This window comes from Diplotaxodon limnothrissa, linkage group LG15, assembly GCF_057381915.1.
Source record: "Diplotaxodon limnothrissa isolate DT_005_m linkage group LG15, D_limnothrissa_male_GT1.1, whole genome shotgun sequence".
Taxonomy (NCBI): Eukaryota; Metazoa; Chordata; class Actinopteri; order Cichliformes; family Cichlidae; genus Diplotaxodon; species Diplotaxodon limnothrissa.
The window spans coordinates 34012288-34029896 of NC_140610.1; the positions used below are offsets into that span (position 1 = coordinate 34012288).

The 17609-nt window shown below is 41.7% G+C and overlaps 1 protein-coding gene across 4 annotated transcripts in view; it reads left to right on the plus strand.

Moving 5' to 3' along the window:
- Positions 1-17609, plus strand: part of bach2b (BACH transcriptional regulator 2b) — a 98407-nt gene that overhangs the window by 64459 nt on the left and 16339 nt on the right. For all 4 annotated transcript variants that reach the window (XM_085371943.1, XM_085371940.1, XM_085371941.1 and 1 more), the window contains one exon: positions 9802-11313. In XM_085371943.1, the coding sequence (XP_085228069.1) occupies positions 9802-11313 (1512 nt within the window). The remainder of the gene's footprint in view (positions 1-9801; positions 11314-17609) is intronic.

A 17609-nucleotide genomic window follows, 5' to 3' on the forward strand; every position in this document is an offset into this window, starting at 1 on the left:
CAAAATGTCACTTGTCAGGTTTTTTTTTTTAGTCTTTTCATCTTTTTTTTATTTTAACAGCTTTCTGTGGTTCTTCTTTAATATATAAAACAGAAGTGATGGTTTTTGGTGGCGCTTCTGAGGCTATTATAGATCTTGGTTCACTGGCACAGTATGTTAAACCAGTCATCACTAATCTGGGAGTTAAAATAGAGGCAAATCTTAAACTTGAAAGCCAGGTCAGAGCTGCTGTAAGATCTAGCTTTTTTCATTTGAGGGAATTAGCCAAAATAAAGCCTATCTTATCGAAACAGCATTTTGAGACAGTAATCCATGCCTTTGTTACTTCTAGGCTGGATTATTGTAACGCACTTTATTTTGGGGTTAGTGATGCGTCCATTAGGCGCCTGCAGGTTGTGCAAAATGCTGCAGCACGTCTTTTAACTGGAACAAAAAAGTTTGAGCACATTACCCCAATTTTAATTTCACTCCACTGGCTACCTGTACATTTTAGGATTGTTTTTAAAATTCTCTTATTTGCTTTTAAATCCCTTAATGGCCTGGCCCCCCCCTACCTCTCGGAGCTACTACAACCATATACACCTCCCCGTTCCCTTAGGTCCGCCAATCAGCAGCTCCTTAAGGTACCAAAAACTAAGTATAAATCTAAAGGTGATCGTGCTTTTGCTGTAGTTGCTCCAAAGTTGTGGAATGATCTACCCTTGCATGTAAGGCAGGCCTCTTCTCTCTCTGAATTTAAAAGTCTTCTTAAAACATATTTATTCGCTGAAGCCTTTGGCATTGATTAGAGGGGTTGACTCAATTTGTTTTGACATGTTTTAATTTATTTTAGTTTTTTAGTTATTTATTTTATCTTATCTCATTTTAATTTGCTTTTAGCATGTACAGCACTTTGTGAACTCTGGTTTTATGTTAAAGTGCTTTATAAATAAAGGTGGTATGGTATGGTATGGTATATCTCTCCAACACTGCAGCCATGATGTTCCTGTAATGTAACATCAGGGGTTTTTTGACGTTACATTACTGTTGTTTTACTTTCAGTGACTGAAATCTGCTGAGGCACCTCTGCCTCTAGTTTAAATGCCACATTTTCTCTGTCGCTGGAGTTGCTAGCTCAACCCTCACTGTCTGTGTCAGCTGTAAGCAGCAGCCTTTAGCTTAGCTGCATATGTTCAACACTTAACTGACACTCAGGTGTATGCAGTCAGGTGTTTCTTCAGCTATAGAAGTCCACCGCCAATGATAGGTGGAGTAGCCAGGTCTCTCATCTATAAATAATGTGACTGTGGGCTTGCACGGGTGACTCTAGTTTATCATAGGGATAAAAAAGCAGAAGCATGGTGGGCCCATAACCCAGAGGTCGATTGATGGAAACCATCCTCTGCTAGAATGGTAGAATCATTTCCTCTGGGATTAATGCAGTATTATAATTCTGGGGGGGAAATAGGTATTATTCAATTGCACATTTCCACCTATAGAGCACTAGAAAACAGGGCAATGGAGCCTATCCCGGCTACCTTTGGACTGTGGGAGGAAGCCGGGGTACCTGGACGGCACATGCAAACTCCCAAAGAACCACTGGCTAAAATCACATTATGCCACTTGAAATTTAAAATAAAAATAATGTGCAGTACATCATTACATTTTCATTTTCAATACTTAAACCTAACCAGCAAGTCAAGGTAAAATAAGGGGAGAGTAAAAACAAAACAAGCAGTATACCAAGTACATTACTGGTTCTGTCATTTTTGAGCCGTGAATGAAATGAATTAGCAGCGTCTGTTTGCTTATAAATGTAGAAATTATAAATTTGCGTAGTTTAAATTTGACTCTGTCTGTGGCTGAGAGAGTTTTGGACGCATCAAAATTCATAGAATATTTCATCCTCTACTGTAGCCTATGGCAAGATGGCATTATAATTATGCCCCAGTATATGATCAGCTAGAAAATTACATTAATGTTTTGTTGTTACAGTATTTTCCCACCTCTAAGATGACACTTGTTCACCTGGTCCTTAAAAGCAACTTCTTGCAGCAATGCCAATAACTGACTGTCTTGGTATGAAAGCAAAGACAGATGTTTGGTGAAATCAGTGTTGTGTGACTTCTGGAACAGAAAAGCATTATGTTCCACTGTGATTTTGCTTCTTATGAATAAGACTACAAATAGCTCTTCAGTCATCTTTTTCCAAGCTTTACCAAGTAGTTGTTGTTGCCTACAGTTTGTTTGTTTTTTTAAATCACTTACAAGGCAAAATGTCTTGAGGTACTCCATCCACCAACTCAGCTTGATCAAGGACTCCATCTGCAAAATGCATCTGAAGGTGCCTCACACAGTCTGACCCCATACCAAGCACCGGCGCTGAACAATCACATATATAGCTTGTTAGACAGATGGTGGTAGTAAGAGCCCAGAGACAGACCCCTGCCTTCCTTAAAGATGGGGATTAGGAGATGAAGAGGCGGCTTTACGGGAATGAGCTTCAGTGGGAGTAGTGCTCACCCAACCCCCTCGATACAGCAGGGAGCATCTATTTGGGCCCCGTTGTATTCAAATGCCACCAGAGGCATCAACACCCAGACAAATCAATCTAAGCTCGCCATTGTGCCACAGGTAGCCACTGCAGTATTGCCCTCAACAAGAAGTGTCACCATTCACAAATGTTCATCTTTTCAAACTGCTGCAACATCTCACTCTGTTTAATCTGTGAATCTCTGAGCTTTGGTAAATGGTAAAATGGCCTGTATTTGTATAGCGCTTTACTAGTCCCTAAGGACCCCAATGCGCTTTACACATTCAGACATCCACCGATTCACACACACATTCACACACTGGTGATGGCAGCCACATTGTAGCCACCTGGGGCGCACTGACAGAGGCGAGGCTGCCGGACACTGGCTGCCCTCTAACCACCACCAGTAGGCAACGGGTGAAGTGTCTTGCCCAAGGACACAACGACCGAGACTGTCCTAGCCAGGGCTCGAACTGGCAACCTTCCCATTACAAGATGAACTGCCAACTCTTGAGCCACGATCGCAATTGGTATTGACATATCATTAAAATGCTGGTAAAAATCAACATGTATTCAACCCAGCTACGATAGCAGCAGGACAATGTGTCAAGTTACAAAAATCAAGAGGTGCACAACCGGCAGAAGTAGTCAATATGCCAACAGCTTTGTCCTTTGTCCTTTGCCAGGCAGTACGGGACAAAGTGCTAGTGGTAGCAAAGAGTGATGACACCTATTGTTCAGGAGAATACTGCCTAACTGCATCGCAACACGCGCAAAGGGACTAAAGCTACACTGGCACTTTGGGCAATTTCTCTGCCAGGACGAGAAATGATATAGCAAAGACGTATCATTCCTAAGATGCTGTTTTGAGTGTGCCAGGGAGAGTAGAGGAGTATAATCCCCACGTTTATGGTCTTTGTTTTTAACCTCCATAACCAGGCATTCCATCAGTTTGGGCTAAGCAAGTATTCTATAGAAGCATAGTGAATAAACAACATTTGCTGAATGTCATGTTCCTAGCATTTTATTTCGGTTTTCTACATTTTTTTAGAAAACAACACTATAATCACAATCTTGCTGTGTCTTAAACAGTGGAGGTGAGGTCATGTCCTCCCAGTGTCTGGCCTGTACTGTAAGCTGTACTGGCAGCAGATTAGACATACACTATCTGATTTAATCCAGTGTCAGGGGAGGTATACTTCCCCACAGCTCAGCACCAGGAACGTCTGAGCTTCTGTTGCCACTGAGGATGACACTTTCCTTATGCTACCAGTTGTCTCAGAATTACAGAGATGCTGTACTCAGTATCTCTGAGCAGACTATCAGGGGAAGTGGGAAAACAAGACACAGCTGAACTAAATCTCATAATGTGACAAGGGGTAGTGAAACTAAAAGCAAGGTACAAGCATAGTTTTATTGTATTCGTTTATGCTGCAGCTTTGTGCTCCATCTCCATCTCAATTTCCCACTTCTCAGATTTATCTTATGTCATCTCAGCGTACAGTAAAGGGCCTGTTTCATTTCCATTAGGGCTTCTTACTGTTTGTTTGAGCACACAGAGAATAATGCCAGGTTCCTTCAAAAGCTACTGTCACCAATAGAGATGGAGTGTTTTTCTCTTTTGCAGGGGAAACACTCATTGTGATGCTATGCCATGTCCTCATTAACATGCATGACATGCAGGAATTCACTGGAGGACATTTGAATAAATTATAGGAAAGTAAGAGCAAGTGCAGGGTGAGGGCAGAAGGAGAGAGAGCCGGTGTACTATTGTTAGTTTATGAAAGGATATTTGGCAGGTTTCCTAAAGGTGCCATGTGAATTGTCCGTGTGTGTATGATTTGTCACTGCTTGTAATTTTCTGCCCTGTAATGTATGATCTATCCACTTCTGATGCAAAGCAGGGCTGTTACCCTAAAATGGGCCCAGTCTGTTGCACTGATTAATTTGTTTCTTTGTGTTAAGTTGTACACTTACCATGACTTTCAGCTGCTAGCAGCACCAGTGAGAAGGAAGCTCTCTTCCCTCCCCTACTGTTCTCCCTTTAACAGCTAGTTACCAATAGTAACAGTCTCTCTTTATCTCATTTCTTCTGTGCTAGTTCTATATACCTTCAGTATCTATTCCCTCCCTCCATCCATCCTTTGTTGCTCCTTTTACACATTCCTTCATTAAGTGGCTGTGCTGGTTGTAACAGTGGAGTAATCACATATGGTGCAGGGCACACATAAAGATGTGCTCCTGCAGGCAGCAGCTGCTGATACTAGCTGAAAATAGATTCCTAGTTCACTCAGCACTTTTCCTCCAGCAACTTTGCTGTTAATGCAGCAGGCCGGCCACTCAGCCTCACTTAGGCTGCCACTATCACAGCAGATGTGCAGAGTGTAAAGGTGCAGGACACAAGAGGCAGATTGTTCCAACAAAAAACTGGCCTTTTATTTGGCCAAAAGTGAAATCAATCCTGCCACATCCAGAGCAGACAGCAAGCACAAAAGTGGAGGTACACCAACATTTTAACAATACATCTATATAGCACTTTATTTTACTTTTTGAGGTTTGAGTAGGGTTCATGGTTTGTTTTTGTTGCCTTGAAGTTTTTACAAGTGTAATTATCTCACTGCAATGGCAGATAAGTTCTTATCCTACAGAATTGTGACTTTATGATAATAAATCTGTAAAGTAGCCTTATAATGCAGAAATTAACATACTGTCATCAAGATGATTTAAGATGCAACAAGAACGGAAGCAGTGTAAAAGACACACAGTCTGTCATTATTGAAGTTCATTATTGGATAAATACAGAAGTATGTTGTTTATTAATTGTGCTGTGCTTATTAGCAGATAGTCTAGTCAAAGCCCCTCCCTCCACCCCAATCTGTCACAGTTGAACGCACTCACACTTACTCTAGCAGAGGCACACTCACCATCACAGATACAGCATCAGCAGTTTGCTTTTAACAATGACTGATGTCAGTGATTGTGCTCAGAAGTCTGTTGAGCAGGAACCCACTTTAAGGCGCATTGCAGCAGAGGCATCTGGAGACTGGATAAACAGGGATAGCTTCCAGACGCAGTTGCATTGTACCCTGCAGGTACAGGATATATTCTTAAACTAAGGGTATATCCTGACTAATGTGTTCTTGTTTCTTAAAACTATTAAAACTATTACTACATCTACACCAACTGTTTACATTAATCCAGTGTTGAGGACCCTTGAAAGTTCTGTGACAACTCTGGGACTGTGCTGAAGTTTTGATAAGCAGACACCTTTTTTTTGAAAAGGATAAACCATCATCCATTACCTGTCTTAGAAGTCACCAGATAAACTAAAATATTATAGAATTCACACATCTTTTGTATATGTATCTTTCTTTTGATTGTACTTGTGCTTGTTCTCAGTACAGGCTTCCTCAGGTGGATGGAAAATACTCCAGGTGCTGCTTTAATGTGTTACTATACTGACTTTGTGACAGCTGGTCATGTATCTTTAAGAGCTGCAGAGCCGCCAAGTTAAATGATTGGTCCTAATTTTTACCATTGGGGCAGTGTTTTTTTTCTGCAAACTGTGATAATGTGCACATTTAAAAAAAAAAAAACTTTAAAAATAAATTATTGGTGTAACCTAAGTAATGGGTATTCATATTCTAAACACTTATATCTATCGATCATAAACAAGACTATTTGTAATCATGTCACAGCAACAGAGAAACTCAGTTAAACTAATTATGCAAGTCAAACTTGCAAAAGGCAGCTGAAAATTCTGGAGAAGAATGTTGAGCTTTTACAGTGTGAAGTCATTTAGTCGTAAGAGAGACTTGTTTTAATTAAGGAAGAGTGATCCATGAAAGATGAAATGTTATTGTTATAATAGTCAAAATGTAACTTCCATAAAATCCCAAATAAGGATTATCTTTTGGAAACCTGTAATAAACTTTAATTGAAAACATACACTGCATTAATATATTTAGTGATGAAATAAACATTTTACACTGTATTTCATTTCATTACAATCTTTTTTTAAATATAAAATTTAGTTATCAATCGCAAACCAGTAACAAGCAGTGCAGTATCTGGCTGCTCCAGTCTGCATGCTAAAGTATACTTGGGCAAGGTACTGAACCCCGAGTTGCTCCCCAATGGTTTTATCAGAGTATAAATGTAGATAGAAAGCAAATAGGTGTAGAAAAAAGCGCTTGTATAAATTGGTATGAATGGATTAATTGGGCATGTGGTCTGGTTAATGTGGTCTCAAGTAGAGTAGAGAAGTATAAGAACCCATACATTTACCATAAACACAATGCAAAAATGACAAATGGCACCAAAATACAACAGGAAGCAAGAAGCAATAATGAAACAGGAGAACGCAGACGCAAAACTAATCTTAGCATAGAGGAATGACGTAGAAGGAAACGTCAGGAACACTGAGTAAATAAAATAAACACACTGAGACTAAATAAACAAAATTGAAAACACGGAGGGAATACACCAACTTGACCATCTAAGTAATAAGCACAGAAAAGAATCAAACATACAATACTAAGTCCAGCAAAACATTTGATTTTTTTATTTAGTATGGTTTCTATATTTTCTACAGGTTTGATTACATTTGATTACAAGTTTGTATAGCCCACTAATAAAAAAATACATACTTGTGCTGTAATTCATGAGGTAGACTTACCTTTTCCAGTCTATATGCTAAAGTGTCCTTAGTTAAGAACCTGAAACCTAAAATAGTTACTGATTTATCACTGATGTGTGCCAAAGATATCACTAATTTTAATTTAAACTATGTGGATGTGAGCAGTGGAAAATTCTAGAAAACTCTAGGAAGTTCTTAAATTGTAAATATGTTGGTCTGTAGTATAACAAGAAATAATCCAAAGCAAGAGTAAGACTCTCTCTGACATTTGTTCTGCTAGCTCGTACTTGTTGGACTGATAAAAACCCCGATACATGGCAGTTTGTATCTTCTTCATTCCATACAACAAATGAGCTCAAGATATATGTACATGTACATACTACACTGCTCCTACTTGGACTTCTTTCTGCAGAGTAGCTAACTGAGTAATGGACATAATGAACAACTAAAGTTAAATATTTTTGTTTTATGTGTCTTTTTTCTTTTAGTCTGAAATACACTCAGTTGAGTGGCATTATTTGCTGGTATATTATATTTATTGTATTATATTATCTATCTATCTAGTTTATATTACAAGTACATTGTCAATTTGATATTCTTACAGTTGTTTGAACTACTTTTTATGAACAGCTTTAGTTGCTTTAGGTTCTTAGGTGATGTAAAGTGCTCTGAAAATGTAAAGTGGATCCACTGAAACACTGAAGCTTACTGTCCCACAGCCTGATAAAAGAGACATGGAAATCACCTCGGTTTGTCGCACATCAAAGTGAAATGAATGTGACTGATTAGGAGGGTTAGGTATTGCTGTATTGTTGTTGCCAGGAGTATGAAAGAGGTAAGTAGAATTCAGTAGAACACAGCATTAATATACCACATTTAGTGCACTTTGTGGTTTTGGTAAAGTGCAACAACGTATTTTTATACTGTTATTTTTTTTTTAAAGAATCATAGAAAATTTGGTTCTTTCAGCTGATTTTAAATCCAAATTCTGAACATGACCGGCTCCGGACAGTTTTAGTTTTTATTTTCTTCTTCATTCATTTGCAGACTATGTGCTGTTTTAGGGTTTGAGAGTAAAGACTAAATATAAAGTTCCAAATTAGTACAAATTTGATGTGAGGTCAGCAAGTACAGTAGTCATTTTTTTGGATCATAACGAACAATAAAATTATTATAAATTTGTTCGCCGCCAACAGAAGAAAAAAGAAAACAAAGAATAAAAATCCATGGGGATCTACCCTTGTAAGAAGTGAACCACATTTGTAGTGCAGAAAACCCAGGATGAAGTTACCTGGGTAAGCCAAAATCCGGAGGGTTGGTGGTTCAAACCTTGGCTGCTCCACTCTACTAATAAATATCCTTAGATGCTGGATACTGACTCCAAGTTGCTCTCTGATGCTTCCATCGGAGTGTGAATGTGTGTGAATATTAGAAAGCATTTAAGCTAAAAAAAGAAAAAAAAAAGGTTCTTGTGTTAAAGGCGTGAATGAGGTGTCTTGTATAAAGCCCTTTGAATGCTAGGGAGAGTAGAAAAGTGCCATATAAAAACCAGTCCAGTGTAAAGTGTTAAGCCACTGGTAGTCAAAGCAGTTTCCCCAACAGTCCTTATAAAAAACAGATTGTTGCTGCTGCTCTCTGGGGTGTCTGACAGTGACTGCAGCACCTTTGGAAGCTACTGCTATTCGAGCACACCGAATACCATGGGTAATTTAGCTTCTTGCTTCCCCCAGCAAAGACAGCTAAACAACTAAACACTGGGCTTATTAAACCCATATTATGTTACTCATGCTTTTCATCTACAAGCATCTGCTAAAGACTTTACATTAATGGACACTCAAAAGTAGCTTCTATCACATTCCCTTCACTGTGTTTGTCACCAGTGAAGTAACCTAACCTGCATGTACCTAACCTAACCTGGGATAAACCTGCAGGAATTGGTTGGTAGAGCCAGAGTAAAGAGCTGAACACAACCTAGTGTGAATCTAATGCTGATCTCCATAAAGTATACAAACATGGAATGGAAAGCTTCCCTCTATTAGCCAATGCCACATAGTGACAATGGGAATAGGCGGAAATCATACAAAATGTGAAAGGAAAAGTGTTTTTATGTATTATTATCCAAAAAGTATTAATTTATTATCAATATTGAAACTTTCGCTATGATCTACTGTTCAGTTTGTGAAGATCATTGCTAATTATTTTAAAAATTACTATCATATAGCTTTGAAGTACAGCTATCTCTTTGTTTTATAGTTCTCATGTCAAGGGTAAAAATAGGTAACTAAACATAAACCACTGCATGTGTTTATACATCTCAATGCAAATAAGAATTTTGCAAATACAGCAGTAGCAGGACTGTAGGCAAAGCCAACTCTGTATGACTGTGGAGCAGACGTGTTGATGCTGGAATGTCCCACAGATTGGTATTATGAGCACAAAGATGGACACAACGTACCTACGTCCAGTATAGCACCAGATCTTCTTTTACTTCTGTATAGAATGCTCAGTGCTGGCCCAATAAAAAGATTAACCAGTACTTTGCAGTGTTTTTGTATGTCATTGGAGCTGTCAGTTTGTCTCACCACACTCCAAGTGCTCTGAACAATAGCTGCGCTGATAGTAATGCTGGCAATTTCCCTGTTTTTTGCAGGTCACTGCCAGAGGATTCGCCCCATTGTTGCAGTTTGCCTACACTGCTAAGCTGTTACTCAGCAGAGAAAACATTCAGGAGGTCATCCGCTGTGCTGAATTCCTGCGCATGCACAACCTCGAGGACTCATGCTTTCGCTTCCTGGAAGCTCAGCTGCGCAGTGAGGAGGACGGCTTGCTGCTTTGCCACAAGGTGGCAGGAGAAGCAAATAACTTGGAGGATGAGAACATGCAATCAGAAGCAGAAAGGCCCACCTCCCCCATGGCCCGACATTGTGCAGATGCCCTTACTTCGTGTCGAGACCCCGACAACGATCGGCTAACGATGGCTATGCCTGGTAACTTCACAGATAGCCGGCCAGATTTCGATCGCCATGGAGCATCGGATCTGCCGCGATGCCCCAAGTACCGGAAATACCAGTGGGCTTGCAACAAGCACAATAATGACTCCTCCTCACATACCAGTACCTCAGGTTTTCCAAGCACATTAAAGGAGACCACCATTAGTGGGGCAGTGGCAAATCAGGGCACACTGCCTTTGGCACAGATCAAAGTGGAACCACAGGCAGAGGAAGAGGCCATTCCTTTGTGCCTGTCAGGGGATGAGCAGGACGCCAGGGATACGGATGTCATAATAGCCATGGAGATGGATAACCCTATATCTGTAGAAAGAACCAAGAGACCCAAGTCCCCTTCCTGCCTGCGAGCCTTCTTCAAGAAAGGAGTTGACATCTCCAGTCTGCCCAACACGTCACAGCAGCTATTCGCCAACAGACTTATCTGCCCACAGGACAAAGGAAACTCTCAGGGAGATCATACAAAAGACTTAGGCCCTTTCACTGGGGAGGTGGCTCTATCTGTTGCATCCCCAAAAGAGGTGGATGGTTTTCCTGCTAGTTTGTCCCACAAATCAACTTCCTGCGATGGGGTTTGCAAACAGGAAGTTGAAATCGACCGCCGCAGTGTCATATTTTCCTCAGGGGCTTGCAATCGCCTGGGAAACCCAGCGCATTCCTACCCTGTTGGGAACTCTTTGGAGATTGAGCTCTCTGAGCACATGACAAAGGGGCTGTGGGCTGGAGCTAGCCATTCCCTACCCACCTCCCAGTCCTATTGTCCCAGCACCACTTCTTCTGAGCCCCAAGTCCTGTGCCGCCCTAGGCCCAACACCAGCTGCCCAGTGCCAATCAAAGTATGCCCGCGCTCACCGCCTTGTGAGACTCGCACCAGAACTTCCAGCTCCTGCTCCTCATACTCCTACGCAGAGGATGGCAGCGGAGGGTCTCCCTGCAGCCTGCCCCAGTTTGAGTTTTCTTCTTCGCCATGCTCTAATGTGGCTCGCTGTCTCAATGTGGACCAGCAGGAGCAAAGTGTAGGAGGGGAGGTTGTTTTTAACCAGGTGAGGCCCAAGATCAAATGTGAGCAGTCCTATGGCACCAACTCTAGTGACGAGTCGGGCTCCTTTTCAGAGGGAGACAGCGAGTCCTGCCACGTGCAGGAGCAAGGATCAGAGGTGAGTATAAAACATTGTTTTTCACATCTAACACAGAGTGTAACTATTATACTCAAGTCCACCAACACTAATTATATTGCATTTACCTGCTCTCCATTAGCGGTCATTAAATCATTGTGTAGTAAAAGGAATGTTGCAAGCAAGATTTACAGCAGCACAAACTGTCACGGTAGTGGGTCTGTGACCCAGTGTTTTGTGTGTTTTAGTTGTATTCTTTGATTATTGTTATTCACGGATTTTGGTTCTGCTTGTGTTATATTTCTGTTCCTTTGCCTTTCTCGTGTTCCTCGTCTTGTCACTCTTGTCTCCATGTTCCTTCTGTCTTCCCAGTCAGTCGTGTCTCTGTCTCAGTGTCTAGTCTGCATCTTTGTCCTTGTCTTGTGTTTCCTATTTTACTTTGAAATTCTGTGCCCTATGTCAGTGTATCTAGTTTTGCTTCCCCTTGTCTCGTTATGTCTGATTAGTCTCAGCTGTGTTTCCCTTCTGTTTCCCATTCCCTCTTTACTCCCTTGTATATTTAAGCCTTGTGTTTTCCCTTGCCCTTTGTTGCATTGTACCTTCACCATGCTGTGTTTTTCCTCCGTGCTTCTGGTTCTCTGTTTCCCAGTTTTCTAGTTTGAGCTTCTTGTTTTGAGTTCCTAGTTTAGTTTTCTTGTATTTTATGTTCGAATGTTCTCCAGCAATAAAGCTGCCGCCTTTAGTTAATCATTCGGTCTCTGACCTAGACGTGCTTTGATATTATAGATGCATTTTATGCATTTTCAGAGATGTGTGTCATGAGTCTAACATTTATAGCTGTCATTGGAGTGACATCTTTTATAAGTCATTTTTGGACATCCAAATTTGGTCCACTGAAGAGGTTGTTTTGTAACACCAGGCAAGGTCTTTTTTTCGTTCAACATCTCTTGAAGGTCTAGTGTTGTCGTCTGTACGAATCAGAATCAGAATCAGAAAGGGGGTTTATTGCCAAATGTTGAGCAGGTTTACAACATTAGGAAATTGCTGCGGTGCTTCAGTGCAAACATGGTGTCATAAATAGCACTTAAATAGACATGAAAAAAAATAAAAGTAGGGATAAGAATTAAAAGTGCTACGTAGAAAGATATGTGCATGAGATATACATGGGATATATACATGAGAATAAGAATTAAGAGTGCTACGTTGAAAGATATATACATGAGTGCAGGTGGTGATCAGTGCCAAACATGGAATGATGCAGTGAACACAGCGTAGGGTCATGTGTTAGTGGTGGGAACAGTCATATGGTTATTGTTCATGTGTCCAACAGCAGAGGGGAAGAAACTGTTCTTATGGCGAGAGGTTCTGGTGCGAATGGACCGGAGCCTCCTGCCTGAGGGGAGCAGGTCAAACAGACTGTGTCCAGGGTGAGAAGGGTCAGCTGAGATCCGAGCTGCACGCCGCAATGTCCTGGAGGTGTACAGGTCCTGCAAAGATGGGAGTCTGCAGCCAATCACCTTCTCAGCAGAGCGCACAACACGCTGCAGTCTCTGTTTGTCCCTGATAGTGGCTCCAGCGTACCACACGGTGATGGAGGAGGTGAGGATGGACTCGATGATTGCAGTGTAGAACTGCATCATCGTCCGTGTTGGCAGGTTGAATTTCTTCAGCTGCCTCAGGAAGTACATCCTCTGCTGGGCTTTCTTGATGACGGAGGTGATGGTGGGCTCCCACTTCAGGTCCTGGGTGATGGTGGTACCCAGGAAGCGGAATGAGTCCACAGAGGTGATGGGGGTGTCAGTCAGGATGATGGGGGGGAGTGGGGCTGTGTGCTTCCTGAAGTCCACAATAATCTCCACTGTCTTCTGGGCATTCAGCACCAGGTTGTTGTGGCTGCACCAGGACACCAGACGTTCAACCTCCCTCCTGTAGGCAGACTCATCCCCGTCAGAGATGAGCCCAATAACGGTGGTGTCATCTGCGAACTTGATTAGCTTGACAGACTGGTGGGTGGAGGTGCAGCAGTTGGTGTACAGGGAGAAGAGCAGAGGAGAAAGAACACAGCCCTGAGGGGAGCCGGTGCTGATGGTCCGGGAGTCCGAGACATTCTTTCCCAGCCTCACATGCTGCTTCCTGTCCGTCAGGAAGTCAGTGATCCACCGGCAGATGGGATCAGGCACATTCATCTGGGAAAGCTTGTCTCGGAGATGGTCTGGAAGGATGGTGTTGAAGGCAGAGCTGAAGTCCACAAACAGGATCCTGGCGTAGGTTCCTGGGGAGTCCAGATGCTGCAGGATGAAGTGTAGGGCCATGTTGATGGCGTCGTCTACAGACCTGTTGGCTCTATATGCAAACTGCAGGGGGTCCAGGAGGGGGGCCGTGAGGGTCCTGAGATGGGAGAGAACTAGGCGCTCAAAAGACTTCATGACCACAGATGTCAGAGCCACGGGTCTGTAGTCATTTAGTCCAGTGATCCTAGGTTTCTTGGGGACAGGGATTATGGTGGAGGACTTGAAGCAGGCAGGCACATGACATGCCTGCAGTGAGGAGTTGAAAATGCCAGAAAACACTGGGGCCAGCTCGTTTGCACAGTGTCTGAGGGTGGCAGGAGACACGCCGTCTGGGCCGGGAGCTTTCCGAGCATTCAGGTTCTTAAACTGCTTCCTCACATCTGCTTCATGAATATGAAGAGTTGTGGTGGGAGGAGGTGGTGTGAAATCCTCTTTTGTGTGGGGTGAGGAGGGGGGTGTTGTAGGTGAACAGTTTGAAGGTGGTGATGGCTCTATGGAGGGGGGAGAGGTGGGGGAATTAGTGTCCAAAGTGCCTCTATTGTACGACCTCTGTGTACAGGCTAAAGTGTGGCTGTGGACGTCTTTTCAAAGTCAAACAGACTCATTCTAGACGTCATTTTTGTACTGCTTCTATAGGCTCTGTAGTGCCATGTTTCCAGAGGGTGGAGGGCATGTTTTCTGTAAAGAAACAGTTATGTGTAAAGGTGTGATCAGCGGACATCTCCAAGATACGGCAGGCACCTGAGCTAAAAACAAAAGTGAGCAGTTCCACAGTGGGTTTCAAATAGAAATCTCCTCAGCCTCTCACAGGCAGCTTGAAAAATGTGTGTATCAACAAGACTGTTGAGCAGATAGTCCAGTTCATACTGGACTATTAATTAAAATAAACCAGTTAAAGACAAACAGGAAAATGTAAAATAACAACAACAAAGAAACATGGGTACTGAATAATTTAGCAGGCTAACACATAATAAATTGTGTTTGTTTATAAATAATCCATATTCATATGTATCATGTTGATAACAACATTGTTAATATTTGTAAATTAAAAAATATTATATTTACTAATCATGTAAATTCCCTGCATCTATCATGGATGTCCAGATGATGTCCAAAAAAATGGCCTGGTATAAAGTTCAAATGGTTAACGTTATACTGACGTCAAAGTTGGGCCATGGTTGGACGTCCAAATTGTGGACCTGGTTTGGATGTTGTACAGATGTCCAGAATTGGTCGTAGTCCAACAGAACCAATATATAGACAAGTCCGCACATCTAGCCGACGTCCAATGTCTAGTGAGTAACCACCAGTGGTACTAACACTGAGGCAGATTTGAGGGAGTCCATATTCAAAACTAAAGATATTTTGTTTTGCATCTGCTATTAACAAGCACAAGAGCTTCTAAAAGTGCCTGAAAAGCCTTCAGTTGATCCAAAATGCTAGAGTGAGGGTACTGACAGGGACTTGAAAGAGAGAGCTTGTTTCTCCCATACTCTCTGCATTTGCTCCCTGTTTAATCCAGATGAAATTTAAAAGTGCTTGCTCTCAGGGAGGTCTTCCCATTGTTAGGGATTTCTCTGTATTAATGTCTTTACCTATAAGGGGCCTTGAGCCAGTTGCTATTGTGCATCCCCAAAGGCTAAAACTGAATTGTTATTTTGTTGTAGTTTCATTTACGTAAGGACAGAATAGTTTTTTTATAGATCTGTCTGATCTGTAATTTTACCCACTTATATGATATGGTACTGATATGATAACGATAGCGGACAGTAAAGGTTTAGTGAGAGACCCTCACCTGGCCCCCTTTGGCCACACTTCTACCAAGCTTTGCATATTGCAAAGTAATTTCAACCACTACTTTACAATGTCCTGTGTCAGTAAATTTTTAATTGTCTGGGGTTGCAGTGAGTTGGAAGTGAGTAGGTGTGACATTCATGATGGAGCCGTAACACAGCTCAACAGTGCTGACAAGCATAACAGCAAATCCTCTAATCACCCCACCCCATCCCTTCACATCCTCCTCCCTCAGTCTACCAGACTCCTAAATGTAGACAACTGTTGTTTACCCGGTAAAGATCATTCATAGACTCTTTAATTCTCAGAAAAAGTCCAGTCTTGGTGTAATAACATGGAGGAGATTTCCCATCTGAGAGAAAGATAATAAAATCAGTTCTCAGAGAAAAACTTTATGGCCTAAAAATGCTGTTTTTTACAAGCAAAATTTCGATTTTCGCTTTGAATCTTAGATCCACGGTGTGGTCAGGGCCTTTTCCATGTTCTCCTCGTGTTAGCGTGGCTCTGGGTACAGTCCAAAGCCATGCATGTTACGAGTTGGGTTAATTGGTAATTCCAAATTGCTGTTTGGTGTGAATTTGAGTGCAAATGATTGTCTGTCTGTGTTAGGTGAAAACATTGCATCTCCAAAGTGTCTCTTTCTAAATATTTTGTTGTATTGTATTGTATTTATTTATTTTTTTTACCTTTGATTAGTAGCTGTTAATAGCACTAAATTGTATATATCTCAAATAAGCTGTGACACACTCCCCAGACAGCTGGATTGTACAGTCTTTTTGCTCCAGTGTTTGAACTTATGACCTTTTGGCTCCAGGAGGCTCCAAAAGAGCACATGTCTTATGATATGACATTCACTGATATTTGCTTGAAGTGTAGGCAGAATTGGTTTTGTTGAACTTGAGAGCAAAAAGAGAGAGAGAGAGATAGTGGAGTGTTGCCATGGTGATTCATTTCACAGAGCGAGATAGTGCGTTGCAAGGTTTGGAGCTACATGACAGGATTGTGCTTTACTGTGGAAAGAATTTTGTTCTGCTGCACAAACAGAGCTGCGAGATAAAGCAGCTTGGCAGTTATGAGTAGTTAATCACATTCACTGCACGATGCATACCAGCCTCTACCATCAGATTTATGGGCCTTTGAAGGGCCTGCTAAATATGCCACTGTAACATGGGATTAATTTATAGCACTGAGCTATAAAACCAGAAGAACAGCCTAAAAATTACATTTCAATTCCAAATGGTAAATTGGAACATACAGCGTACGGCGTTGTTTAAGTCGCACTACACAACTAGCCACACACCAGTGGCGCTCTGTCACCATCAGAGTAACCAAAGCAAGCAGTTATTATCTAGTGAAATAAAAAAAATCAACATCAATTAAAAATGGCAAAAGTATGAAAAATATCTTGGTTGACCAAATATACAAAGTTTAACCAGCAGTTTCACTACTACTCTGCCTTTTTTTTTTTCATTAATAATGTGTCCAGTGTAATAACCACATCACACAGGGCACAATCCATTTATTTCAACTGTGATGTTTGAAATAAATGATCAAGATAATTTTTTAATGTATTTTTAAATACTTTTGAAATCAAGATGTAGGCTTGTCTTTCTGAGCTGATGTCCACATATAACAGCCGCTACAAGCATATCATTTAAGAGATATAATGCATTTCTGTAGACTAAACAGAATACAAACTGTTTAAAGTGAGCTCGATCTTAAACATCTATGACAAAAGTGTCCCAGCTGCCACAGGGCGAGAGGCAGGGTGCACCCCTGACAGTGTTGCCAGCCTCTCACAGGACCACTCACTTTTTCCAGGATCTGGAGAAAAGCCATACAAACACAGGGAGAACATAGCCAGATTCGTAGCATATTTAATAAATGAAATTGTGTCACTGATTGTTGCATTTATTGGCAGCGATCACATTAGTGGTCTTGATTTGAGCTCTTTTGCTGTATGCGTGCCAGAACCACGCGACTAGTCACTAGTTGAGTTAATAAAGAGACCTGAGAATTTCGATCACTCAAATGCTGTGTTGGTTGCCACAGTCCTACTTGCTTATGACAGTGCAGGCAAATCTCCACTAGCAGCACTATCTAAGCTGAGCATGTATCATGCATCTGGCGCAAGCAGCATTAGTACCCCAGTTTGTCTCCTTGTAGCTGTCAGACCTCCAGCTCTGGCTGTGGTGTGGGCGTAAAGCTCATTCTCGCGTATAGTCTGGCCACAGCAGTGCAAATATTGATCTC